Source organism: Odocoileus virginianus, chromosome 6, assembly GCF_023699985.2.
Source record: "Odocoileus virginianus isolate 20LAN1187 ecotype Illinois chromosome 6, Ovbor_1.2, whole genome shotgun sequence".
Classification (NCBI taxonomy): Eukaryota; Metazoa; Chordata; class Mammalia; order Artiodactyla; family Cervidae; genus Odocoileus; species Odocoileus virginianus.
The window spans coordinates 5980287-6007697 of NC_069679.1; the positions used below are offsets into that span (position 1 = coordinate 5980287).

Genomic DNA, 27411 nt, shown 5'->3' on the forward strand with positions numbered 1-27411 from the left:
TGCTTCCCCAAAGTTCTCACTGTACCTCTTACAGTAGCCCCATGAGGAAGTTTGTCTTTCTTGGTTTTATAAATGAGGAACCTGAGTATAAGAGACCGTCAGAGACTTGCTCCTGATCAGGCTTGTTACTTTATTAGAGGTTGCAAAGTAGTAGTAGGTCAAATCAGCCCTTTGCCTCATTTTGTTTGTCTTTAATATTTTTTAAATTGTTTTATATTGGAATGCTTATTAATGGGTCATTCATTCTCTGTCCAGGTACAGCCCTTGTTACTCTCCACTGATTTTGAATAGAGCTGATTTAGCTTAATTTTATCCACGCAGGCCCTGAAGGCATTTGATTTTTGCAACCCCTGCCAAATCTTGTCTGCTCTCTACTGTGTAACTATAGGGTCGATATCAACTCCTGAGGTAGGCCCAGAAGTAAATAAGCCTCAGCCACAAACCCCCTATGTCAGGTGCAAAGCCTAATTCCTTCTCCCTCCTGTTCTAATAGAACCATGCATGAAAAAGGCCTTGAGCTGCAGCGGAGGGAGAGGAAAGGGCTACTTGCCATCCTGCACAGCCCCTGATGTTATAGTGAAGGTCAGAGCGAGATATACCTCACCTGTCCTGCCACCTTTTTCCAGGGAGAGGATAAAGTGTGTGTGTATGCTCAGTTGCTAAGTTGTGTCTGACTCTTTGTGATTGTGTGGACTGTAGCCTGCCAGACTCCTTTGTCCATGGGATTTCCCAGGCAGGAATACTGGAGTGGGTTGCCATATCCTTCTCCAGGGGATCTTTCCAACCCAGAGATTGAACCCTCATCTCTGATGTCTCCTGCACTGCAGGTGGTCTTTAACACTGAACCAGCTGGGAAGCCCCCAAATAAGGCAAGTTTGTAGAAAAAGTACATTAGCTTCCCCTCTTCAGTGGTGCTGGTCTTTCTCTAGCAGTTTGATCTCTGAAAGGCCATGAGCTTCTATGAGTGGGATCTCCCCACCCCGCACATGTGTAGTTCAGGTGCCCCATCTCTGGGTATCTCCTCACTGGGATGTACATCTCCAGTCCATCAACAAATGTATTTATTAAGTGCCAGACACTGGTCTAGACTCTGGGATTCAGCTGTGATTAAGACAGACAAGGTCCCTGTCCTCTTGGAGCTCAACTGCTAGTAAGAGATTAATGCAGACATTAATCAGTTTATTACACTAATAAATACACAGTAAAGCATTGGGAAGAACTGACTCATTGAAAAAGACCCTGATTCTGGGAAAGATTGAAGGCAGGTGGAGAAGGGGACGACAGAGGATGAGATGGTTGGATGGCATCACCGACTTGATGGACATGACTTAGAGCAAGCTCCAGGAGTTGGTGATGGACAGGGAAGCCTGGCGTGCTGCAGTCAGTCCATGGGGTCACAGAGAGTCAGACACGGCTAAGCGACCAAACTGAAGCATTGTCACAATGGAATGTATGGAGATCTGCAGTACCCTAACATAGTCTATGATCTCCAAAAGCAGAATAACAACAACAGTATCAGGCACTTTTAATATGTTTTACATATTAATATTTATGTTGTGTCATGTGCTAAGTTGCTTCAGTCGTGTCTGACTGTGACGCCATGGCCTGTAGCCTGCCAGGCTCCTCTGTCCATGGGATTCTCCAGGCAAGTATACTGTGCCCTCATCCTGGGGATCTTCTCGATCCAGGGATCAAACCCACGTCTCTTAACTTCCCCTGCAATGGCGGCGGGTTCTTTACCACTAGTGCTACCTGGGAAGCCCAATGTTTATGTTAATATTACTTAATTCTTACAAGTTTACCAAGCAAGTAATATCATCATCACTCCCCTTTTACAGGATAAGTTTACGGTCATTGAGTAGTTAAATTCTTGCCTAAGTCACACGCGTACAGACAATGCTTCCGCTCTTGGTTGAGCAGCACACTTTGCTACAGCCTGTTGATGTTCAAAGTGTGCCGCAGTCCTATCGGAACAAGACAGAGGAACCAGGTTTACCCCCAGCGGTTGGGCTGTAGACACTAGAAAGAGAACTCCTTGGTAACAGTTAACAGTGTGTAAGAGAAAGGAATAATTATTTTCTGAGTATTTGTTTCTCTCCTTAATTTTCTTTCTTCCTTTCTTTTTTTTGCCACACCTTGTGGTGGCCCCCTGGATCTTAGTTGTCTGACCAGTGATCAAACCCATGCCCCCTGCAGTGGAAGCACAGAGTCTTAACCACTGGACTGCTAGTGAAGTCCTGTCCTGAATTTTCTATATTGCACAAATAACACTGTAAAAATAGAGGCATTATTATAGAAAAAAAATCACTCATAATTCCACCTCATGAATTGGGTTCCTTTTTTTCCATCTTTTTGAATCAAACTGTGACTATATTAGTTGGTATGAGAAAGGAAGTAACTAGATCGGGTTTTGCCTGTAGCATCTAAGAGGCAACAGTGTGGTGATTAGCAGAGGTCAGCCTCTCTACTCATGCTTCCAGAGTGACCCCTGGATACCCAGAGATGAAGACAGCTCTTCCTCAGGAAGTGAGCTGTGTGTTTCAGCAGGAGCTGGGTACCTTCACTCAGGGTGAAGTAGGACAGGGATGAGGCTGTGAGGGATTACCTGCTATTTCAGATAGAAATAATCAAAGCATCATATCCTCCTTGTATCTTGGGGCGGGGGTGGGGGGTGGGGAAGGGATGGGAGAGAGGAGTAGTCAGTAAGTATCAAGCAGAGTTACTGGAATGATTGAAATGGTTTCCAGGTGAGTGGTTAGGATCATAAAACACCCTCCCCCCCCATTTCCTTGCTCCACTCCCACTTCAACCAACTCCAGCCATGAGCTGGATGCACAACTTAAGTATTTTGGGGATTGTTGCCTGCTGTATCAGTAAGCAGAGGATGTTGTGGTCATCAAACTGTTAGCCACCACAGCCGCCCTCCCCAACTCCCACCCAGTGGTGCATCCCGAGGGGAACTCAGAATGGAGATAAACAGGCTACTGCCCCTAGATAGTTAAGGTGCATATCAAGGAATACTTTCATTAAGCTCAAACGCTTGCATCTTTCCATACCTAGAAAAGCACTGAACTCATTGCCTTGAGATGTCTGGTTTTCCTTTAACTAGCAGTAATCATTTGATGTTCAACTATCTGGGTTTTTTTACAAACACTTCTATATATCCTGACTCCTCCCTTACCTCTTCAGAACAGTCCCTCAGAACTATCTGAGAGATTGTATCCTGGGCTTCAGTCCTTAGTAATTCCCCAAATAAAACATCTCTCTCAACTTTTAGGTTGTGCTTCTTTTTTTTTCCAGTCAGCACTTTGGGCGACCATAAAGGGACCCAGACTTCCCTCCTTTGCCTGAACTTCACGAGGAACCAGAGCCTTGGAACCAACAGCGGCCTCTTGGGCCCATTTGCCTCCTTGGAGGGTCCATGTGAATTTGGGAGAGTCTCTTTCGGTTCTTGGGTCTCCCGATTATTGGCTGATACTCCTGAGCTTTAATTGGCAGTGAGCAACAGGTACAACCTAGCTACCCATTTGAAAAAATACAGGGGGAGCCTTGTTGAAAGATACTAGGAGTTGCTTAGTTGAGAGACACTGAGCTAGCTAGATGGGCTTTCCAGGTGGCGCTAGTGGTAAAGAACCCACCTGTCAACGCAGGAGACATAAGAGACATGGGTTTGATCCCTGGGTCAGGAAGATCCCCTGGAGGAGGGCATGGCAACTCACTTCAGTGTTCTTGCTAGGTGGCCTAACATGTTTCCTAAATGAGGGGAGTCAAAAAGCCAGCTTCCAATAATACTCAAGCCAGGTTTATGTATATATAAACTTATGAATATACAAACAAGTACTCACATGATTGGGAATTAAAGGAAATCTCTCTGAAAATGGCCAATATGGGGCTCTTTATTGTATACGCAATTAAGTTAGAGAAATCCAGCTTGATAAATTTTTTTTTTTTTTTTCAGAATTCTGACCGTAGAGAAACAGAGCCCTTCTAGGGAGAATTTGTAGTTCTCTCTTTGTGTCTTTGAGGTGTGAATGTGCTGCCTGATATTCTTAGTGGGGTGTGTGTGTGTTGAGAGATTGGTCTCTGTCATCTGGAAGGTACACATATGGTGTTCATTTGACAGCTGGTTGGATAGACTGAAATTCTGAGCAGTTTGTTTGTTTGTTTGTTTTTTGGTCTTTTTGGTCTGACTGTGCCAACTCTCAGGGAAATTTGTCATAAGGGGAAATTTGTCATGAGCCCAGAAGGGGCCTTTGTCATCTCAACCTTCAGTGCATCCACCTGTACAGTGACTGTACAGGTCCTTTACTTTCTTAGACTGTTTTTGGGAATAAACTTTCTAGATTTTGTGGAGTCTTCATCTTTTGCACTGTGTCATGGGGATGCCTCTTGGCGTCTTACTGGTTTGAGTCACTGTTAAGACACTACTCATCAGTAGCCAGACAGTGGATCTTCTCAATTGAAAAAGCTTCTCAATTGGCAAAATTTTTAGAGGACTCTCATTATAACCAGCTGTTTTATTGGTACCTATGAAAAAAACAGATTATAAGGTGGAAAAAAATATATATATATAATGGTTAATCTACGACTCCCTTATTTAAAACAAATAAACCAGATTGGGAAGCCTTATTTGTGGTCTCTGCTTCCCCTCAATGGGTCTTACAGGTCCTAATAATAAACATTAGGACAATTAATGCTAATTAGGTTGATTTATAGGGAAATAAGGAAAAACTGAAGGGAAAGTCTAGACTTCTTCCCAACAAGGTGGAAATTTTAAATGGACTCTTCCCAAAAGGGTGAAGAAATCTTTAGATGGTTATTAAGAAATGGGGTAAATAAAATGGACATTAATAGGATTAAAACAGAAAGTTTTGATATAATACTACCTAGGGTTGGATGGGCCAGAGCAACCTCATATTGGTCCCCAATGTTAGAAGGCCCCATCCCAGTTTAAATACTGGGAAATATATGTACTGATTATGTATATACTATAAATATATATTTATTGACTCTTGATTTTCAGTATATATTTATTTAAAAGTCTGGAGGAAGATTATGCTGAGCTATCTGGCCAACAATTACTTGGGGCAATAGGCCAATTAATAAAGTTAAAAGATTGACAAAGGGGCTTGGTCCCTCAGTCCCTCCATGGTGACCCCAGAGCCTTTTATAAAAAAATAGATAAAATTATTAGTGTATAAAAAGAAAGGAAAGTTCCTAGGACTCCTTGTAAGATAAAGGCTGATTGATGGGATCCTAATGGGAACTAAAGTTGATAGATTTGAAATAAAGCTTATAAAAATTGGTGTATTTAAGTAGGCTTTATCTAAGATGGTTTTATCTCTTTTGCCTAATTATGTTGTGGGGTAGACATTGTATCTTACTGGGGAATGCTTCCCCTGCCTGGTATTATATGCTAGGGCATATAAATCTGCTTGTCAGAAAATATTAACTAAATATGCTAAAGGAAACCAATAGGGTTACCTGAGTTTGCACTATATAAAGTGGAAGCTGGGAGTTGATATTCAGGGGCTAGTAAAAATAATAATAGAGATTTGTTTTTTTGCTCTGGGTTTAATCTGTACGCTCAGATAGAGGCCCTTTGTTAAATGCCTTGTACAAACTTTTGAAGGCATGATAAATTGAACTAAGTTCTAGAACATAGCACTTTTGATTTTCAGTTTAGTTGGAAATCTTCTCATTGATATACAGTATATACATATATATAGAAAACAAATTAAAGAGCATATAGTTGGGCGTATTAATATTTTAATATCACTTAGGTGGCAGACCACTTCTTTGGGGGAATTAGAGGCAACTGTCTTTCCCTCGCAGATCTCTACGAAGCACAAACGTAAATACAACCTCAAAGACTGAGGCTGAGCCTAATTAGGTCAATCAGGTAGGACCTGAAACCAAAAGGAAAAAAAGACTTTTTAAAACTCAAACCACTGGAAAGGCTCCATTACCCAAAATCTAATTTATAGCCTCTGTAAGAGTTTGTTGAGCACAAATACAAATCTTAAAAATCTGTTCCACAAATAGCAAAACCTTAGTCATTTAAGCGAGCAAATTTAACTCATTCCAACTGTTATTTATAAACTAGAAAGTTTATATTGTAGTGCCTGATTTGTATTTGTTAAAGTGAAGTTATGAGGGGAATTTCCTGGAGGTCAAATGGTTAGGACTCTGAGCTTCCTCTGCAGGGGGCCTGGGTTCAATCCCAGGTCTGGGAACTAAGATCCTGCAAGTCGTGTGACACAGCCAAAAAAAAGAAAAAAAAGAAAAAGTGAAGCTATGAGATTTCTAGTTTTGTCTGTTTACATGTCTGTGTGTACATTATACATGAGAGATGTCTCTACCTCTGGAGAATATTATCAAAATAAAATTATAAGAGAGTTCTATTTAATTGACTTTAAAGTAAGCACTTACAAATTAAGTGTTTCTAAATAAAAAGAAATCTGGCCAGAATAAATTTCAGGTTCACATAATTTAGGAAATAGTCAATATTAAATTCAGTCAGTTCAGTCGCTCAGTGGTATCTGACTCTTTGTGATCCCGTGGACTGCAGCATGTCTGGCTTCCCTGTCTTTCCCCAACTCCCAGAGCTTGCTCAAACTTATGTCCGTTGAGTCAGTGATGGCATACAACCATGTCATCTTCTGTCGTCTCCTTCTCCTCCTGCTTTCAGTCTTTCCCAGCTTCAGGATCTTTTCCAGTGAGTCAGTTCTTTGCATCAGGTGGCCAAAGTGTTAGAGCTTCAGCTTCAGCATCAGTCCTTCCAGTGAATATTCAGGACTGATTTCACTTAGGATTGACTCGTTTGATCTTGCAGTCCAAGGGACTCTCAAGAGTCTTCTATCAACACCACAGTTCAAAAGCACCAATTCTTTGGCGCTCAGCTTTCTTTATGGTCCAACTCTCACATCCATACATAACTACTATAAAAACCATAGGTTTGACTAGATGGACCTTTGTCAGCAAAGTATTGTCTCTGCTTTTTAATATGCTGTCTAGGTTAGTCATAGCTTTTCTTCCAAGGTGCAAGTGTCTTTAATTTCATGGCTGCAGTCACCATCTGCAGTTTTTGGAGCCCCCAAAAATAGTCTCTCACTGTTTCCATTGTTTCCCCATCTGTTTGCCATGAAGTGATGGGACTGGATGCCATGATCTTCATTTTTTGAATGTTGAGTTTTAAGCCAGCTTTTTCACTCTCCTCTTTCACTTTCATCAAGAGGCTCTTCAGTTCCTCTTTGCTTTCTAAAATAAGGGTAGTGTCATCTGCATATCTGAGGTTATTGATATTTCTCCTGGCAGTCTTGATTCCAGCTTGTGCTTCATCCACCCTAGCATTTCACATGATGTACTCTGCATATAGGTTAAATAAGCAGGGTGACAATATACAGCCTTGACATACTCCTTTCCCAATTTGGAACCAGTCTGTTGTTCCATGTCCAGTTCTGACTGTTGCATCTTGACCTGCATACAGATTTCTTAGGAGGCAGGTAAGGTGATCTCGTATTCCCATCTCTTTAAGAATTTTCCACAGTTAAATTAGTGCTTGGTATTATAGCTGTCTTAAGCTTGTTGGTTTAATCAATACAGACATGTCTTATTTATTATACATATGCTTCCCTGATGGCTCAGATGGTAAAGAATCTGCCTGCAATGCTGGAGACTCGGGTTTGATCCCTGGATTGAGAAGATCCCCTGGTGAAGGGAATGGCAACCCACTTCAGTATTCTTGCCTGGAGAATCCCATGGGCAGAGGAGCCTGGCGGGCTACAGTCCATGGGGTCACAGTCAGACATGACTGAGTGACTAATACACACACAGGTGTACTTAAGGTCAACGTGTGTGTCTTGGTCACTCAGTCATGTCCAACTCTGTGCGACCCCATGGACTGTAGCCCGCCAGGCTCCTCTGCCCATGGGATTCTCCAGGCAAGAATAATGGAGTGGATTGCCATGCCCTCCTCCAGGGGATCTTCCTGACCCAGGGATTGAGCCTGGGTCTCCTACATTGCAGGCAGACTCTGCCATCTGAGCCACAAGGAAAGCCTCCAAAGGTCCATAAATTCATGTTATTTTTGTTGCAGAGTTGTCAGCAAGAAAAAAAAAGAAAACTTGTTATGATATTTTCACAAGTTATTAAATAAAAGTACAATACATGAGATAAGAGTTTTAAGGTGAACTCTTTATGAATAATTATGTTTTGGGTGTATCTATCTATGAAACAGTTGCTTCATATTTTTAGTAACTTAAAATTTTAGAGTTTTGCCAAATTATGTTAAATAATGGGAATTCATTGAATATTTAAATAAGATAAAATACTGGAATATTTATTATTAAACTGCTCTAAGTTTATCTACTTTTGTCTTCCTATGAGAGGAAAACTAAAGATGTTTGGGGTTTATTAGACACATGTCTTGCATTACATTGAGAAAAAGAATTATGCCATGAGGAGATCTATGTTTAGATAGAATATTCCTAAACTTGCCAACCAGGAAATGCTGGTATGACAAAAAGTATACAACTACTTGCTGTTGGTTTTCCCTAAAGATCAATGTTCTTAAGGGTTAAAATTATAATATGTAATTAAAGTTACTAGAAAAAATAAAGGAAATGTTTCAGTATTTCCTTCATCAAGGAAAATAGGATGTGTATTTTTAGCAAAAGGTATGGAGAATGGAAGTGCATTTTGTTAAGGGGAAAGTGGTTTTGTGCTAAAGCTGCTTATTTCTAAATGGAAAAGAAAAATAAAAGATAAACTAATATAAAAGTTGTGGAAGGTTTTTGGAAAGGAAGCCCTGAGAAAAAAGTTTTGTACATGCTAGGCTGGGATTGGATTAATTTAATTAGGTAAAGGAATTTTTCTATTGAGAGTGGGCTAGTGCAGGATTAGTGTTTGGTTTCTTCTCTGTTAAGAGAGCAAAGGTTTCCTGGAATGTTGAGCTACTTTTGACAACAGATTTTGAGGTTTTTTGCTTTCATAATAATCTGTGTTTGTTTTAAAAATCTTTTTTGTCACTTTGGGTGGAAAGTAAGTATTGTTTCACAGTGACCTATGATCCTATTTGATCAAGTGCTTTAAGACCTTTTGATATTTGTGACAAAACTTCCTCTAGTCAAATTCTAAATAAAGTTCCTTTGACTTCCAGCTAACTTTGGGATGCTTCAAAGGGCCTCTGAAACATCCCAAAGAGAGGAATATTAAACTAATTGGGCTTATTTGGTGTGTTAAATTATTTGAGAAGTATTGTTAAGTGATTGGAGATAAATGTTCTTGGATTATATTGTGTGGTTAGATGTCATTAATATAGATATTTCAGTTTATATGCAATTCCTAAAAGTTTGACATATCCTGGTAGTATCAGTCATATTCTAGTTATTATCTTAACATGTTGTATGTTGCAGAAATATCCAAATTTCTTGTTAATTGTATTGTAATCCAATCTTTAAACATGCCATTTTAAATCTTTTGTCATTTGTATTCAATTGTTGTTTTACTCTGATGCAGCTATAAAATGAAGGTTTCCAAGAAAATTCATAAAAAAGACATTTTGACAAATATAAATTTCTGATGACTTTCAGATTATATTACTGAACTGGGTAAGAAACTGCAAAACTCTAATGGAAAACCTAGGGACTTCATCCAGATGAACAAGAATTAATTGCATGGGATTGAATCAACAGATAAATATGATTTATAATTTTATAACTTTTTCATGAAGTATACTGGTTCTTAAATCTTTGTTTTCCAGAGAACCTTTCCTCTTACACCGTGACCTGTAATGACTCGATAAAGTATCCCTTTGTAAACAAAGATGAAACATTATCTTTTTTGTTTTACCTTATCCCTCTAGAATTTGGCTTCTCTAGCTGGCTTTCCATGGACTTAATGGCTTATTACAACCAGATTACAACTAGTTCTACCACTCATTGTCTTAATTTTTTTATCTCCTATTGTTTTCAAATTATTTATTCCTTGTGCTTCTCTCTGCTGTATTATGGTTTTATTAACGTCCTAGCTGTATTTTTATATCCTATCTATTTTTTGAGATTGTTGTCTCTTATATAAACCAATGTGTAACTAAGCCTCCAAAAAAATTAGTGGTGACTAAAGGACTTCCCTATAGCTTAGACTACAAATCTGCCTGCAATGCAGGAGATCTGGGTTCGATCCCTGGGTTGGGAAGATCCTCTGGAGAAGGAAATGGTAATGCATTCCACTATTCTTGCCTGGGAAATCCCATGGACAGAGGAGCCTGACGGGCTACAGTCCATGGGGTTGCAAAAAGTTGGACATGACTGAGTGATTAACACTACGACTACTGTGAAATGTCTTGAGGCAGTTGATCATATATATAACTCTGCATAGAATAATTGTAATAATGGCACTTGAGGTACGGGAAGAAGCAGCAAGGGAAAATATTTCCTGGATCATAATAAACTAGTAAGATAGAAGATCCAGAGAATGTTTAAAAACATTTATTTATTTATTTACTTTGGCCATGCCATGTGGCTTGTGGGATCTTAGTTCCCTGATCAGGGATTGAACCCAGGCCCTGGGCAATGAAAGCACCAAGTTGTAACCACTGGGCTGCAAGGGTATTCCAGAGAATTTTAGATTATCAAATTATTATTATTGTGCCTGATCCAAAATTAGCACATTAACCTATCAACAGAATCTTTGCCCGATCCAAAGAATTGATGGTTTTGAACTGTGGTGTTGGAAAAGATGCTGGAAAGTCTCTTGGACTGCAAGGAGATCAAACCAGTCAATCCTAAAGGAAATCAGTCCTGAATATTCACTGGAAGGTCTTATGCTGAAGCTGAAGCTCCAATACTTTGGCCACCTGATGCAAAGAACTGACTCATTGGAAAAGACCCTGATGCTGGGAAAGATTGAAAGCAGGAGGAGAAGGGGATGACAGAGGATGAGATGGCTGGATGGCATCACCAACTTGATGAACATGAGTTTCAGCAAGCTCTGGGAGTTGGTGATGGACAGGGAAGCCTGGCATGATGCAGTCCATGGGGTTGCAAAGAGTTGGACGTGACTGAACTGAACTGACGGGCCTAGTGCCATGGGACAAAATTGGTCATAAAATACCTCCTAAATATTGGTCAGATTTATGACCTAGAGGAGGTGCTATGGGCAAAGAATAACACTTGCCATATCAGTAAATAAAGGATGTTATGGCCATTGAGCCACTGGCCTCTGCCGCTGCCCCCACTACCATAGGTAAGGTGCATATCAAAGGAATAATTTCATTAAGCCCAGATTCTTGCACCATTCCATACATAGAAAACTGGTAAACTCAACTTGAGATGTCTGTTTTTCTTTATCTGGCAGTAATCCTTTGATTTTGACTACTTGGTTTTTTGGGTTTTTTTTTTTTTTTTTGGCAGAAACTCTGGCACCTCCCATAGCTCTTTGCAGCAGTCCCTCAGAGCTATCTCAGAGGTTGTATTCCGGGTTAAGTCCTCAGTAATGCCCCGAATAAACATAATTCTCCACTTAAACATTATTTATTTATTTATTTATGACTGTGTTGGGTGTTCATTGCTGCGTGCAGGCTTTCTCTTGTTGCGGCGGGCGGGGTCTACTCTCTGGTTGTGGTCCACGGGTTTTTCACTGCGGTGGCTTCTTTTGTTGAGAAGTGCAAGCTCTAGGCACATGGGCTCAGTGGTTTATAGAACTTAGGCTTAGTTGCCCTTGGTATGTGGGATCGTCCAGGGCCAGGGATCGAACCTGTGTTCCGTGCATTGGCAGGCAGATTCTTAACCACTGGGCCTCCAGGGAAGTACCAATTTCCAACTTTTAGGTTGCGTATTTTTTTTCAGTTGACAATACGTGCCAACCTGCACTGGGGTGATCTGTCAGTGCCCTCTCTTCCAAGAATTTCCCTTAGACCTGATAAAATATTTTTATGTGTGAAATGCTTTAAGGTTTATAAAGTATTTCCTCCACATTCCCTGACTTTTAAAAATAGATTTTATTTCTTAAAGCAGTTTTAGATTCACAGCAAAATTGAGTGGATATTCCCTTATTTTTAACTTTGATTTTCACATCCACCCTACAGATAGGTAGGACAGGTGTTATTATCTCTGTATTTACATTTAAATTACATTTAGAATCACACAGTAGCAAACAGAGCCTGGTGCTAACTGAGGTCATCTGATCTTTTAAGCCTCAGACATTTTCTCTTGGTTCCCAGGGTGCCTTCTAAATCTTTTCAAATCTATCTACCCCCTAAGCATGGGAACTGTGGATACCTGCTCATTCTCAGAGCTTAGAAATAAGTTTGAGAAGTTCCCACCATTTCCCACTTGAATGCGGGGGCCCATAGAGAACCCACCTATGTCTCTGGTGGAAGGTCTACTCTCACAGGCTCTGATAGAGGCAGTGGGGCTGAGAACTTGTACAATGCCCTGATAAGCTTCTTAGAGGCGGGTATTAGCTGGGATTGGATATCCTTCTCCTGAGACGCCCTTCACACCTGACCCTGCCTTGAATCAGGGTTCCATAGGGTCAGGGGACAGGAGAATGGGGTGTTTTCTGCTGTACAGCTTCAGACCCACTCTTTAAGACCCTGATTCTGACAAGTTTCCAGAACTGAGAAGACACCCAGATGTCCAGGTTTGAAGGTAAATGATGCGATTAGGTAGGAGGGACCAGCTGGGGTGCCAGCTCAGCTCTGTTACATAACATCAGAAAGAGATACTCTCCAAAGTTTCTTTAGCAGATTCAGAGTGTTGAATATATGGCGAAGGATAGGGTGGACAGGGAGATGGTAGAAAGACAATTATAGGAATCAAGGACAAAGAAGGAAATTCGTTTATTCCATAATTCTCTTTTTGCATTTTAAGACAGCTGTATTTGCATTGCTGGTTAGAGTGGTATGTCCGGAAAGACTGGTTCCTTAGAAAGCTCATCTGCACTGCTGCTCACTAGCTGTGTGATGTTGAACAAGTCACGTCTCTCTGAACCTCAGTTTCTTCATGTCTCAAATGGGGAGTTGTGTCTACGGCCATACCACCCTGAACGCGCCCGATCTCGTCAAATGGGGAGTTGTATTAAATGATGTAATTCATTCTGCCTTTACTGACCTAAGATTCTATGTTATGCATTTAATTTCTAATATATTACTTTATATGCAAAACTGATAATTTCTGGTTATTGTTTTGTAATAATCTGTGGATGTTGATTAGAGATTTAATATTTACTTGGACTGGGCCTTAAATATTCTTCCCTCCTGAGTCCTTATATAAAATTAACCCATATAGGGCATTGATTCTGTACAATGGTTTTCATAGACCTTATATGTTTTTGCTGTCCCAACATTCCCGTGACATAGGTATTGTTATTGCTATTATTATTTCTATGAAATTAAATTTAAAAAGTTATAATACACACATGATAAAAAGGTTAAACAGACTAAACAATAGAATTTACTGAAAAATAAGTCTCCCTCTGATCTTGGGTCCTTAGTTTCTCTTTTCCAGATGTCCTTTCAGAGATAATCTTTGCATAATCAAAGTATATGTTAGCATGCCCATTTTACAGATGAGGTGCTGAGGTTCAACCTGTCCAGGGTGACCCAGCTAGTAAGCAGCAGGTCTGGGAACCCAACCTTTGACTCTATTCCCCATATTCCTTCCATGACACCACATAAAGCTTCTAGGAAGCTTTATGATATTGACTTTTAGGCTTTGTCCTCTCTGAATGATGGTGGAATCATTTTCAGTCAGTCCAGTAAAAACACATAGAGCCTCGATGTCTCTGGAACTGCTTTCCATTACTGCCTCTTTCTGCCTAAAGCTTAAAATCATGTCTCCTTACTTCCTTTTTGCCTTTAATAAGTTAAGATCTGTGTCTTGGGACACCAGCTACAGATGACTGAGCTCTCAGCAACTCTGGCTGGACTTGAGGAGTGTGGTCAGAACTTTTGCAAGGATCCCAAGGACGGCTGGGTAGACCTAGCTTAGGAACCTGGGCTGCTGGCATGCTTACACAGCAGTGAGGACCCTGAGATGCTCTTTTTCCCATGAGGAAGCATTGTCTCCTGGAACAAAGGATAGGGTTTTTTTTTTTTTTTTTTTCCCAGCAGAAACAATTATCTTCACAACAAAGGCCCCTGTGTGAATAGTCACTCTTCCAGATGAGGGTTTGGTGGATCCCAGCTGTCCTTTTAGGAGCAAATAACCTTGTCTTTTTTTTTTTTTTCTTTCTAGGTTTGTGGTTACCCCCTGGCTGGACTTCATGGAGGAATCTTCTCTGATTTCTAATCTGAATCCCAGAGCATCCCCCATCTTCCTGTGGACAGAATGAGAGGCTTTCTATAGCCAGGCATAACTGGCCATCATGGGGAAATTGATCAGGATGGGGGCACAGGAGAGGCGGTCACTCTGGCCAAAGAGGCTTCATTGGAGTCGCCCCCTCTTCCTATTGGGAATGTTGATCATAGGTTCCGCCTACCAGTACCTGACAAGCCCGCAGGGCCTCCCCACACTGTGGGCAGCAGTCTCTTCCCAACACCCTGTAAAAGTAGCCAGCCGGGACCTTTCCAACAAGGAGATGATGATGGTGAGCAGTGAGACTTCAAAACCTAGCTCTGAAATGGAGGTTGAGGCATGGGCACCCGAAGCCACAGCAGGCAGAGATGGAGCAACACCTGGCATAGCAATGAAGAACACCCCCAGTACAGCTAGAAGAGCAGCCAGCATCACTCCAACAATACCCAAGAATAACTACAGCCCAACACCAACAGGCACAGGAAAAGTGAAGGAAGACACCTCAGCCACACCCAGAGGAGTACTGAATCACTACACTCAAAGCAGGCCAATGGTAAATAATTATACCCCTGCGACACCCAGGGGCGAAGTAAAGAGCTCCCGCCCAACTCAATCCAGTGGAAAGGTGGAGAAATACTCCCCATCCCCACTTGGTAGAATGGTAAACAGTTATGCCCCGTCCACACTCATGACAATTCCAAGGAGCCATGGGATCACCTCCAGAACAACAATGAAAGACAGTGAAATTATGGCAACCAAGAAAATGTTGGAGACCAACCCCCCCAAGAGACTAGTGGAGAAAACCACCCCACCTCCTCTCAAGGGAATAACTGATAACACCCCAACCTTCCTGTTAAGTGACTTAGAAACAGACACCTTGACTTCTAGAAATGTGGTAGAAAAGAAGGCCCTGCCTACCCCCAAAAGAGTGGACAGTAATAGCTCAGTCAACCACCAGGGGTTGGTGGGAAAAAAACCCCTGACAACACCCCAGGGAACGGTCCTGGAGCACACTGCGGCTGTCTCCGAGGGGCAGGTGACAGTAAGCACCGTGACACGCAGCAGCCCAGCAGAAGCCAGAGCTTCGACTGCCGCTTGGAACATCAGGAATCCCTTGTCCAGAACCAGTGCACCGACCGTTAGAATATCCTCAACCACCTTCAGGGGGCTTTTGAAAAACCCTTCCAAAGCACCCAGCACCCCAGCAACTCCCAGGGTCAGGCCAAATCCGACCATCCAGGTCCGCCACTGCCTGGTGGTGGAGCCAGCCCCAGTTGCACCCACTGCCCCCTCCCCCAGTCGAACAACAGCTGTGATCCCACAGACTCCTGGTCCCTCAGTGTTGCCTTCCGGGCGGCCGGACCTGCACTCCAAGGCAGAGTACCCCCGAGACCTGTTCAGTGTGGAGGAGCGGAGGCAGGGCTGGGTGGTCCTGCACATCTTTGGCATGATGTACGTGTTTGTTGCCTTGGCCATCGTTTGTGACGAGTACTTTGTCCCTGCCCTGGGCGTCATCACAGACAAGCTGCAGATCTCTGAGGATGTGGCAGGTGCTACATTCATGGCTGCTGGAGGCTCTGCCCCCGAGCTCTTCACCTCCCTCATCGGCGTCTTCATCTCCCATAGCAATGTGGGCATTGGCACCATAGTGGGCTCCGCGGTATTCAACATCCTCTTTGTCATTGGCACTTGTGCCCTCTTCTCCCGGGAGATCCTCAACCTCACCTGGTGGCCCTTGTTCCGTGACATCACCTTCTACATCTTTGACCTAATGATGCTCATCCTCTTCTTCCTGGATAGCCTCATTGCGTGGTGGGAGAGTGTGCTACTGCTGCTGGCTTATGCCTTCTATGTGTTCACTATGAAGTGGAACAAACAGCTCGAGCTCTGGGTGAAGGAGCAGCTCAACAAGAGGCCAGTGGCCAAGGTCATGGCCCTAGGGGACCTCAGCAAGGTAAGAGCAGATTGGCTAAGGCTTGTTTAGCTCCTTTTGGGCAAAAGGGCAGGGGCGAAAGGCAGGGACTGAAGAATGAAAAATGCTGGATCAGACCTCAAGAGATGAGTGAGTGTTCTGGTTCCCTCACAGTCCATTCAATATTTATAGAGTCCTATTCTCTGCCCAGTGCCATGCTGGGACTTTTGCAAGAATGACCTTGGGTCAACACTTAATCATCCCATTGAATGGTTATTATTATGCTCCCCTATTGGCAGGGGAAGAAACTGAGGCCTAATGAAGTTAAACCACTTGTTCAATGTCACAGAGAAAATTGGTGGAGCTAGGATGAACCCAGGTTGGTTGGATTGGGTCTTCAGAAATGACATTTGAGCTGGGCTTTGGAGAATGTCCAAGGAGATATCAGGCAGGGAAAAATGATAATCTTTTCCATGTGCATGGTGTTTAGGGTTTATCTAGCACCCTTACTTTCATTTAATCCTGTTTGTTCACATTCCAGACTGGGGTGGGGGGTGGGTGGGGTGCAGGGCTGGTAGCTTGGTTAGGGTCTGAGAAGGAGGAGGTTATTTGAGTTTTGTTTGGTTTTTAAAATACTGGAGGTGGGAGCTCCTCTCATCCACTGACAAGCCAGCCTTGGGTGTAGAGCTCTGTTTTGGTGCTGACTGGAGATCAGATATTGCTCCAGCTCTGGGGCTTTCTTCTGACTCCACAGTTCCATTCCAAGAATTTCTCTGCCTCTGTGAGGGACTTTCCTGCTAAATTCATTGCTTGAGTCAATAATCTGGACAGTGAGATTTAACTGGAGAAGTGATCTCTTAACATCCATCCTGAAGTTTTTTGTTCCTTGAGAGTCAGAAGTGAGAGTACCCTAGGGAACACAGACCTCATTTCTCTCATGCTCCTAAAGGTGAGTTTGGGCAAAGGTTGGCTCATAGCCTGCCTGTTTCAGATCTCAGAGAAGCGACTAGTGTGAGCAGAATTTTGCGTGCAAAGAGTAGAAGGACTTAGCTGCTTAATCCAGCACAATTTTGATGAGTGGGCAGGATGGAGACCAAACTCGGCAATACCTCTCGGAGCTACATGGTATAAAGGAGATGAAATGTGGTTCCTTTAGGGCTTCTCAGAGAACGTGTGGTGTTCAGAGCATGGAACTGAACCGAGAAACGTGGGTTCTAATCCAAGGCCCCCTCTGACTGTGTGACCTTGGGCAGACCCCTTCCCATCTCTGGGGGAAGTGACAGAGTCCAACTAATCATGAAAGGGTTCTGTTTAGCTCTAACATTCATTGATAATGTCCTGTGTCTAAGTGAGTTCAGTTTTGGCAGGCCCAACACAGTGGTTATCTGTCTGATCAACTGACCTTCAATTAGTACATTTGTGTGGTGGCTCAAAAAGGAGAAATATCCTGCCCAAGGTTGGATAGCCAGAAGATTTCCAAACTGGAATGGGAACGCTTGGTATCCTAACTTCCCATTCAGTGCTATCTTCCCAGATGACTGCTCTAAGAAGCCAGAGGCTTCAAAAAGAAAGGGAGGCTGAGAGCATTACCTCGTTTAAACAAACAGGGGCCTCTCTCCTAACGAAGCTCTCTGGGCAGGCTTTGCTGAAGGTGGCTGTGAATCCTGCTACTCTTCTGGGAAACATCTGTGATTTGGTGTATGCTAGACCAGCAGTTCTCAAAATGCTTCTTACTTTCCTCCCAGTCCTTCATAGTAATTCTGTTTTCCTTTAAATGCTGCAGATTCTCGATTTTCCATTTTATCAGAACTAGACAAAGCTTGCCAAACAAGTAAAGTATAATTGTGATTTCAAAAGAGAATTTGTAACTTACTTAAAAGACTGTTCAAGGTCTTTCATAGCAGCTCTGTGCCAAGCAGTGAGACCAGTGCTAATTACAGCTGTTCTTATCTATTTATTAAAATGGACCCAGTATGAATTTTAATTAACAGCATTATTTTAAAAAAAAAAAACAGGAGAGGGTGTGGAGAAAAGGGAACCCTCTTACACTGTTGGTGGGAATGCAAATTAGTACAGCCACTATGGAAAACAGTGTGGAGATTTCTTAAAAAGCTGGAAATAGAACTGCCATATGACCCAGCAATCCCACTTCTGGGCATACACACCGAGGAAACCAGATCTGAAAGAGACACGTGCATCCCAGTGTTCATCGCAACACTGTTTATAATAGCCAGGACATGGAAGCAACCTAGATGCCCATCAGCAGACGAATGGATGAGGAAGCTGTGGTACATATACACCATGGAATATTACTCAGCCATTAAAAAGAATTCATTTGAATCAGTTCTAATGAGATGGATGAAACTGGAGCCCATTATACAGAGTGACGTAAGCCAGAAAGATAAAGACCATTACAGTATACTAACACATATATATGGAATTTAGAAAGATGGTAACGATAACCCTATATGCAAAACAGAAAAAGAGACTCAGATGTATAGAACAGACTTGTGGACTCTGGGAGAAGGTGAGGGTGGGATGTTTCAAGAGAACAGCATCGAAACATGTATATTATCTAGGGTGAAACAGATCATGAGCCCAGGCTGGATGCATGAGACAAGTGCTCGGGCCTGGTGCACTGGGAAGACCCAGAAGGATCGGGTGGAGAGGGAGGTGGGAGGGGGGACTGGGATGGGGAATACATGTAAATCCATGGCTAATTCATTTCAATGTATGACAAAAACCACTGCAATGATGTAATTAGCCTCCAACTAATAAAAATAAATGGAAAAAAAAAAAGAAAGAAAAAAAACCACAACAGGTTGAAAATACTGGGTGTCCTTGAAAGTAAATTTGTATTTATTTAAAACTGAAAACCTGTAGTTAGGACTGTCTGGCAAGAACAGCTGCCTTCTAAAAATTAGTCCAAATAATTAAGAAGCTATAACTGTTTAGAAATGGTTTTTGAAAACATGTGGATTTGCAGTTTCACCCCAGGTTTCTTATAGCCAGAGAGAGGGGTAACTCCCTTTGCTTGTAGCATTATGTCTGTGTTTGGCTGCCCAAGACCTATGGTCTTGTTAGAGGGAGATAAATTAACCTGCCCTTCACTGACAAACAGTCTGAGGCAAGCCATTCTGTTTGAATTCTTCAAGCAATTCTCTGAAAATCCAATCTTTGGTCTGTGTTTTTCTTTTCCTTTTTGGCCATGTTCCCCACCCAGGGTCTGAACCTGGGCCATGGTAGTGAGAGCCCAGAATCCTAACCACTAGGTCACCAGAGAACTCCACTCTTGCAGGGTTTTACTGAAAAGTTGTTGAGATGATGTACATATGTCACAGGGCCTCCACACCTGTGGGTTCTTTTCCCTACTCCCTTTTCTGTGTTGGTACTCATTTTTGTGGTTTATGCAAGGGTGTGTACTCACCCCTGCAAATTACCTTACTGTAACTTTAACTGTGAAACTTTAACTCAAAAATAAGCATGCCTTGTACCTCACTCACACTGACCTATCAGTTGACACCTCTTCCCTGACTAATGGGTCCCTTTGAGCATCACTTGGAGAAGGCAGGAAAGCTAGGCTTAGTAAGTCAGCCCTGCCCCAGAGGGAAGGGAGTAAGGAGTATGGAAGGGCAGACAGAGTGGTCAGGAGTCAGGAGGAGGAGGGCTGGGGAGGAGTCCCAGCCACCGCTGCTCAGGAAGTTTAAGCAGGGGAAAGAGAAGTGGAGGGCAGTGGGAGCCAGATCCCAGGAACAGGAAAGACACTTGGGCCTCTCCCTTCCTCTCTTGGCAGCCGGGGGTGAGGTGTGGCCATGGGATTAGGCTCATCATTGCTATTAAATAGAGGAAATAATCTTTGTAGCTCCCAAAGGGCTAAGCTCAATGCCTCATCCCCAGCAGAAGCTCTATAAGTATTTGGTTCTTTCCTCAGGGAAACAAACTGTTCCTCTGACAGGTCAGGGTCTCCAGATTACAGAGAAAAGGGAGTAGGGAAAGGAATCCACACTTGTGGAGGGCTATGACATATGTACATCACCTCAACAACTTTTCAGTAAAACCCTGCAAGACAGGAGTTCTCTGGTGGCCTAATGGTTAGGATTCTGGGCTCTCACTACCATGGCCCAGGTTCAGACCCTGCTTGGGGAACTGAGATCCTGCATGCAGGCTTAGGTAGAAAGAACCAGCTGAGATTCTGGTTGGCAAGACAGCCCTTCACCACAGAGCATCAGTGGTGAAAAGATACACAAGGTGGGGAATGAGACTGGTCCAGGCTCCTTTGGAAACCCCATATCCACATTCTGCCCGTGAGCATACTTCAGAATGTGAAACCCCAGGAAGAAGTCTGTCACTCTTTCTTCATTGTGCTACAGGCTATTTTCTTCCTGGCAGGGATTTTTTTTTTTTTTTTTTTTTTTTTTAAACCAACGAACAGGAATCCCAAGCAGACAAACCTGGTGCCTCTTTAGGAACCAGTCTTCCCTTTCTTGTCAGGGTTAACATTTATTCCAGTGCCTATGCTGCCAGAGAGCCAGCTGTCTGCTGTGAACAAGAAGCAGCCGCCCTTCCTGCCTCTGGGCCTGCCGTTGTCAGCTTGCAGACAATCCACAGTGCTCCCAAAGCACTCATCCTAGTTAGTCTGAGGGGTTCCCTTCTCTGTTTTTCTCTTTTTTTTTTCCCGGCTGCAGCATGCAGGTTGTGGGATCTTGGTTCCCTATCCAGGGATCAAACCCAGGCCCTTGGCAGTGAGAGCATGGAGTCCTAACCACTGGACCGACCACCAAGATTTCCCTAAATTCTTAAATAATAGTCAGCTTCCCCCTCGTTATCAGGAAAATATGGCAAGAATTGAATCCTCAGCCTTAAGGCTTCTTTTCCCCATAAAGTTTTTTTAACCTTCAGCATTCATCTGCTGCTGGGTGCTAGCACAGGAGAAAATGAGTCATGAGAAACAGGCAGATATTAACAGAAACACTCAAACTTCTGGTCACACATTTATTTTATTTTATTTTTTCATTTATTTTTATTAGTTGGAGGCTAATTACTTTACAATATTGTAGTGGTTTTTGTCATACATTGACATGAACCAGCCATGGATTTACATGTATTCCCCATCCCCATCCCCCCTCCCACCTCCCTCTCCACCCGATCCCTCTGGGTCTTCCCAGTGCACCAACCCGAGCACTTGTCTCATGCATCCAGCCTGGGCTGGTTGATCACACATTTTAGAATGACTTATTTTTTTCTATAGATGTGTGTAAAATCTCTTTTAGAGATTTTTACGTGTACTCATACAACAGGGTAATCTTTATTTCCCTAGTGTATGTGATGGGATTAAATATGAAATTAGGTAATCATGGTGTTCTCCAAAAAAACCAGCATGATTTCTAGGTGCTCTGCCACCTGAATAAACTGGAGATGTAAAACTGACAGAAAATGTTTTAGTGTGGGGGAGTGGGCATGTGGATGATAAACAAGTACAATAAGTTAACATATTTCCGAGTATGAAAAGTGCTGTGAAGACAGTAAGCAGTGCACGTGATGGAGAGCGAAGGCAGTGGGCCCCCTTCAGCCAGGGAGAGCAAGGGAGGCCTCTTGGAGGAGAAGTCTAAGTAGACATGAGGATGAGGCTTCTTCTGGATTTCTTCCCTGTGCTCCATAGGGGAAGACAAGGAAACATTTGCAAAGACTCAGAGCAGGGACGGACCTTGATGCATTAGAGGAAAGAATTAAAAGTCAGGATTCTTGCCTGGGAAATCCCATGGATGGAGGAGCCTGCAGGCTACAGTCCATTGGGTTGCAAAGAGTGGGGACACAACTTAGCAACTAAATAGCAACAACAGATACTTAGTGAGTAAGGGGATAGTTGCTTCATCAGGGCCCTGTGGTTCACATACAGAGTTTGGGTTTTATCTGAAGCTCAGTGGGAAATGATGTAATGAGGAATCATATTTAAAGTTACTACCTAACTGCTGTGTACAAAGTGAGTGGTAGGTGCACACGGGTGGAAGCAGGGGTCCAGTTAGGAGGTTATTGTAGCTATCCAGCATATATTTGTGTTTGTATCTTTGAGAGGTATGTTGAAGACGGAATCATCTGGACTTGGTGGTAGTGTGGATGTGGAGGGCCAGAGAGGAAGTCAAGGAGTTTGGCTTGAGCAGCAGGGTGGATGGTGGCGCCATCTATTGAGAAAAGGACACGTATAGGAAGAACAGGTTCGGGGGAGACACAAGTTCTCACCTGGAATGAGTTTGAGGGTTTATGTCACCTCCAGGTGGGTGCCTCTGAGAGGCAGTTGCACAGGTGGACTTCAAGCTTATGAACAAAGTCAGGGCTGGAAGTAGAGATTTGTGAATTACCAACAAATGTATGGTTATTAAAATCAAGGACCAGCTGATGCTACTCTGAAAGAGGGGGGGAGGGAGGGAGAGAGAGTTTAGGATTAAGCCCTAAAGAACTCCAATGTTTGTTTATTTGGCAAATATTTATGGACTCTCTTTGTCAGAGACCTGTGTAGGAACTGGGGATACAGTCAGAAATAAGGCACAGTCCCAGCCCACAAGCGGCTCAGCCTGTCAGAGGAACAGGAGTTGATCCAGGTTTTGTGGGGTCTGACAATCTTTAAGAAAAGGAATATAAAACCATTGCTACAAAATTAAACATGAGGCCTTGGAGGGGGTTCATGTAGGGGAGAGATGGACCCTGAAGTTTAAGCTTTATCAGTTCTGTGGTAAATTCCCCTTAGTGGGGAAGACAGAAAAGTAAGACTAAACTTTACCGTATCACGTGTAATGATATAGTTAAGTGCTGAGGGATTTAGCACTGCTGAGAATGGACATCTCAACAGAAAGTCAAGGAAGGCTTTGTAGGGGAGGTGATGCTTAGCTGAATCTTGAAGGACAGGCAGGGGTTGGCTGATGGAAGAAGGGATAGGAGTCTCCTAGGCATGTGTAAAGGCCAGTGTAGCTTTACCCTCTTTCCTTCCCCTGGCCTTTACACATGACAAGGCACGTTTTTAAACAGTTTGAAAAAAAAGCAGGTGAAACTAATTTTAATAATGTACATCTAGCTACTGAGTTCTTGAAGTGAGGCTGGTCTGAATTGCAATGTGCTGTAAGTATGAAAGGGTTTCAAAGGGTTAGTTTGAAAAAAAGGGGCTTCCCAGGTGGTTCAGTGCCTGCCAGTACAGGAGATGTGGGTTCAGTCTCTGGGTTGGGACGATCCCCTGGAGGAGGAAATGGCAACCCACTCCAGTATTCTTGCCTGGGAAATCCCAGAGACAGAGGAACCTGGCAGGCTCTAGTCCATGGGGTCTCAAAGAGTCGGACATGACTGAGCAAATGAGCACACGCATGTGAGAAAAAAGGTAAAATTGCTTGTTAACATTTTAAAATTTGTTACATGTTGAACTATAATTTTGATATATTGAGTTGAAGTGCGTTATTAAAATTCATTTCACCTGTTTCTTTTACTGTTTAAAAATGTGACCACTGAAAAAATCAAAATTACACATGTGGCTTACATTCTGTTGCTGTCAGGCAAGCACTGGACTGCAGGTAAGCAGGAGGCTAGAATATGCTTAGCTGAGGAGACTCCCCCCGAGGACACTGGGCCCCCAAGGTACAGGGAAGGGACCTGATATCCTTCTCCCAGAAAATCACTCTGGCTGAGGGGTGAACAGTGAACCAGAAGAACAGACCAGGAGTCAGGAGACTGTTATGGGATTGTAGGCAGGGGAATAGAGAAATGAGGCCACATTTGAGGACTTTCAGGAGCTAGGTCTGACAGTTGTACATGAGCTGTGAGGGGAGGAATTTGGGTAGACTTTCAGGTTTCCAGCCTAGACAAATGAGTGGATCAGGGTGCTAGACTGTATTCAGTGAAGTTAGGGCTCAGACCAGGGATTTAGAAAATCGATATTGAATGAATGTCTAAAAAAATATCACAGACTACCATGTACAGTTTAGGAACTGTGTCTTGGATGATCTGGAAAGGGAGAGGTCAGTGACTAACTGCTGCATGGGTGGGAGATAGGAGCTGGAGGGTGGGGGACAAGCCCCCGAGGGGTTGCCCTGTTCGCCAACCTTCCCGTGAGCGGCTGCAAGCAACCCTGTCACTCATCCTCATCAAGATGCCTCACAGCTGTTGGGGGCTTGGCTGGTGTGAAAGACATCTTTAGTTTCCTCAGCCTCTTGGTTAATTTTCATGAGGAGACGGTGGGGTGGTGGGACTGAAGAAAGAGCGGGCTGATTGGTGTGGTGTGAGAGGTACATGGGGGAACGTGTTTGTAACAAGGGCATACTCTGAAAGCACCTCGTTGCCGGAACCAGTACCCATATATCAACCCATCTGTCACACTGAAATGTAGGCAGACATTTACATCCATTTACCTGAAATGTCAAAAATTTGAAGCAGAGCCACTAGGAAATATAAATTTGACTTCATGTGATTTAGTAAAAGTAACAACAAAAACAAACCTCTGAAAAGAGATTAGGAGATGGGGAATTCTGACACTGTTGTGAGTGTGGGAAAGTCACCGACCGCTTCTGCGTCTCTGTCTTGTTATCTGCCAAGATAGCAATCATACTAGTCTTGTCTGTTTCATAGAGTTAGTGTCAAGTGAGAAAATGCTTGTGAAGGGCTTCAGAAAGTTAGAAGTGCCTACCGAGGGTAGAAGATGTTGACATGTACAAGGAAGAGTGAACCCATAGAGAAGTACTTTGATGTAAATAAGTCTGAATGGAAGAGAAATCATTAGGCATGTGCTTCATGGGGCAAAAGTCAGCCTCTCCTTTCCTTTTGTGGACAGAACCAGTCATCCCAAAGGGTAGCTTGACAGCTCATATTTATAAGAATTCACTGGTGAGAATTGGACTTAATAAATAGTGAGGTGGCTGGGTTGTGGGGTTTGGTGCTGTGATCTCCTGTATCCCAGTGTCATGAAAGAACAGATTTGTCCAAAAAAGTCCACAGTGCCCCCTTCATAGTCATATTGGTGGTTTCTATTTTGTTTCATTCATTGTATCTTCATTTATCCATTCAACAGTGTGTGTCTATAAACATTCAAACCTCTACCACCCTTCAAAGATGACCTAGATTTCACCTACTTTTCAGAGGCTTCCATGTCCATCCTAGCACAGTACCTTTATCTATGCCTCTCATTTCTTCAGGCACATTCTGCTTTGTCATGTGTTGATGTTACCATTGGTCTTGATTCCTTTCTGTAACTAGAATCCATGCCCTGGACACCTTTGTATCCCCACAACACTAGGACAGTTCCAGGTAGACAGCAGGTGCTCAGAAAATAAGAACTAAATGAATGAGCAAATTGGGTGGATAAATGTCGGGTAGCCCTGAAACAGGCAGCATTTTCTACATTTTCTGATCAGGCAGAGATGGGAGTGTAGTAAGTCCCATTCTTTTTCTTGCCATGGAGGTTGGGATGGCGGAGGCAGTGGTAAGGTAAAGACAATTACTGGGGGAGGCCATTGGTGACCCTGCTGTCTGCAGATGGCCCTTGAGGTCACTTGGCACATCTCATCATCCAGCTCTCCTTTACTGAGCGTCTGCTGTGTACAAGAAACTGTGCCGCAGGTTAGGAGGACAGAGAGGACTGTATCATAGCTCAGAAAATCTGAGGTCTCGCTGCATAGACAGCTAGTGTGTGTGAACAGCAGTGAGTTTTAAAGATAGTTCAAATGGTACTTGCTGCTGTTTTTCAGTTGCTCAGTCATGTCCAACTCTTTGCGACCCCATGGACTGCAGCATGCCAAGCTTCCCTGTCCTTCACCGTCTCTGGGAGCTTGCTCAAACTCATGTCCATTGAGTTAGTGAAGCCATCCAACCACCTCATCCTCTGTTGTGAGAGTGGCAAGCTAGTGATGCAGAGTACTGTGGATTAACGATTCTTCATCTTGGACTTTCTGGGTCTGTCCCCCTCCCCTGCTGGCTGCCCTGCAGCTTCCCCAGGACACTAGCACTTATTTGATTATGAAGCCAGGCTTTTGTGTTCACTGTTGTTACATGACTTTTGAGAAGAGAGGTATTGTAGAGAGTGAAGTGAGGGTTGGAGCAGGGGTGGAAGGGACCATTTGTGAAAGCTTTATGTAAGAATTCACCCAGAATTTTCTGAAAAATTGGTAGGCATAGAGGAATGGAGAAGGCATTTGAGGCAGAGAGGAAAGGTATGAACAAGGGGACTAGGTGTTGGAATAGGTTAGATATCTGTAGGAGACTGTTCACTCATTCAACCAGTATTTACTGAACCCTTGCTAAAAATGCCTGGCAGAGTTCCTTTGCTTGGCATATAAACAGGTATCATAAATGAAACAGATAGTCTATCTTTAAGGTTCTAGTGGGACAGTCAATTTATTTGTGTTTGCCAGCATACAAATGAAAGTGAAGTGTTAGTTGCTCAGTTGTACCTGACTCTTTGTAACCCCATGGACTGCAGCTGCCAGGCTCCTCTGTCCATGGAATTCTCTCGGCAAGAATACTGGAGTGGGTTGCCATTTCCTTCTCCAGGGGATCTTCCCAATCCAGGGATTGAACCCAGATCTCCTGCATTGCAGACAGATTCTTTACTGTCTGAGCCACCAGGGTGTCCCATACAAATAGCATACAAATAGATTGGGGAAGGTGCTGTGAAGGAAAAGAACAGGCGTCCATAAGAGAGAATTAGATGCACACCTTAGCTTCCCAGAGGAAGGTGACATATAAATGCAGACCTGAACCATGGGGGGTGGGGGAAGAGGGTTCCAAACAGAGGAGGAGGGACCATGTGATGAGGGTTTTGAGGTGGGTGAAGAGGGTGGCACTGGGGGACCGAAAGACAGCTGTAGGTGGGGTTACTGAGCCTCAGTGAGTGGGCACATCCAACTGGAATACTGTATGCAGAGTGAAGCCAGACTGTGGAAGGCCAGGCTGGGACATGTTAGAAACATTTTCTGAAGCCAGGTTATGTCTGGGTGTGTTTCTGTGTTCCCCGCGAGGGCTCCCTAGAAAGAGAGGGAAGTAGGGAGGAAGGGTGATGGTCTCTCTAAACATCTTGTGATTCCTGTCCCTGTTTGCAGCTGGGCGATGGGACAGTTGTGGTGGATGAGCAGCAGGATAACAAGAAGCTGAAGGTGGGTGCCATGTGGAGTCTTCCCAGGGGGCCACTGCAGGGTTTCAGAGGATGACTACAGACCTGGGGCACTGTGG

General features: G+C 43.4%; 1 protein-coding gene across 3 annotated transcripts in view; it reads left to right on the top strand.

Annotated features, from left to right (window-relative positions):
- SLC24A1 (solute carrier family 24 member 1) overlaps positions 1–27411 on the top strand; it is a 54670-nt gene that overhangs the window by 12250 nt on the left and 15009 nt on the right. For 2 of the 3 annotated variants that reach the window (XM_070468646.1, XM_070468645.1), the window contains 2 exons: positions 14241–16254; positions 27282–27335. In XM_070468646.1, the coding sequence (XP_070324747.1) occupies positions 14371–16254; positions 27282–27335 (1938 nt within the window). In that variant the 5' untranslated portion in view covers positions 14241–14370. The remainder of the gene's footprint in view (positions 1–14240; positions 16255–27281; positions 27336–27411) is intronic. The other variant, XM_070468647.1, reaches the window with a different exon arrangement.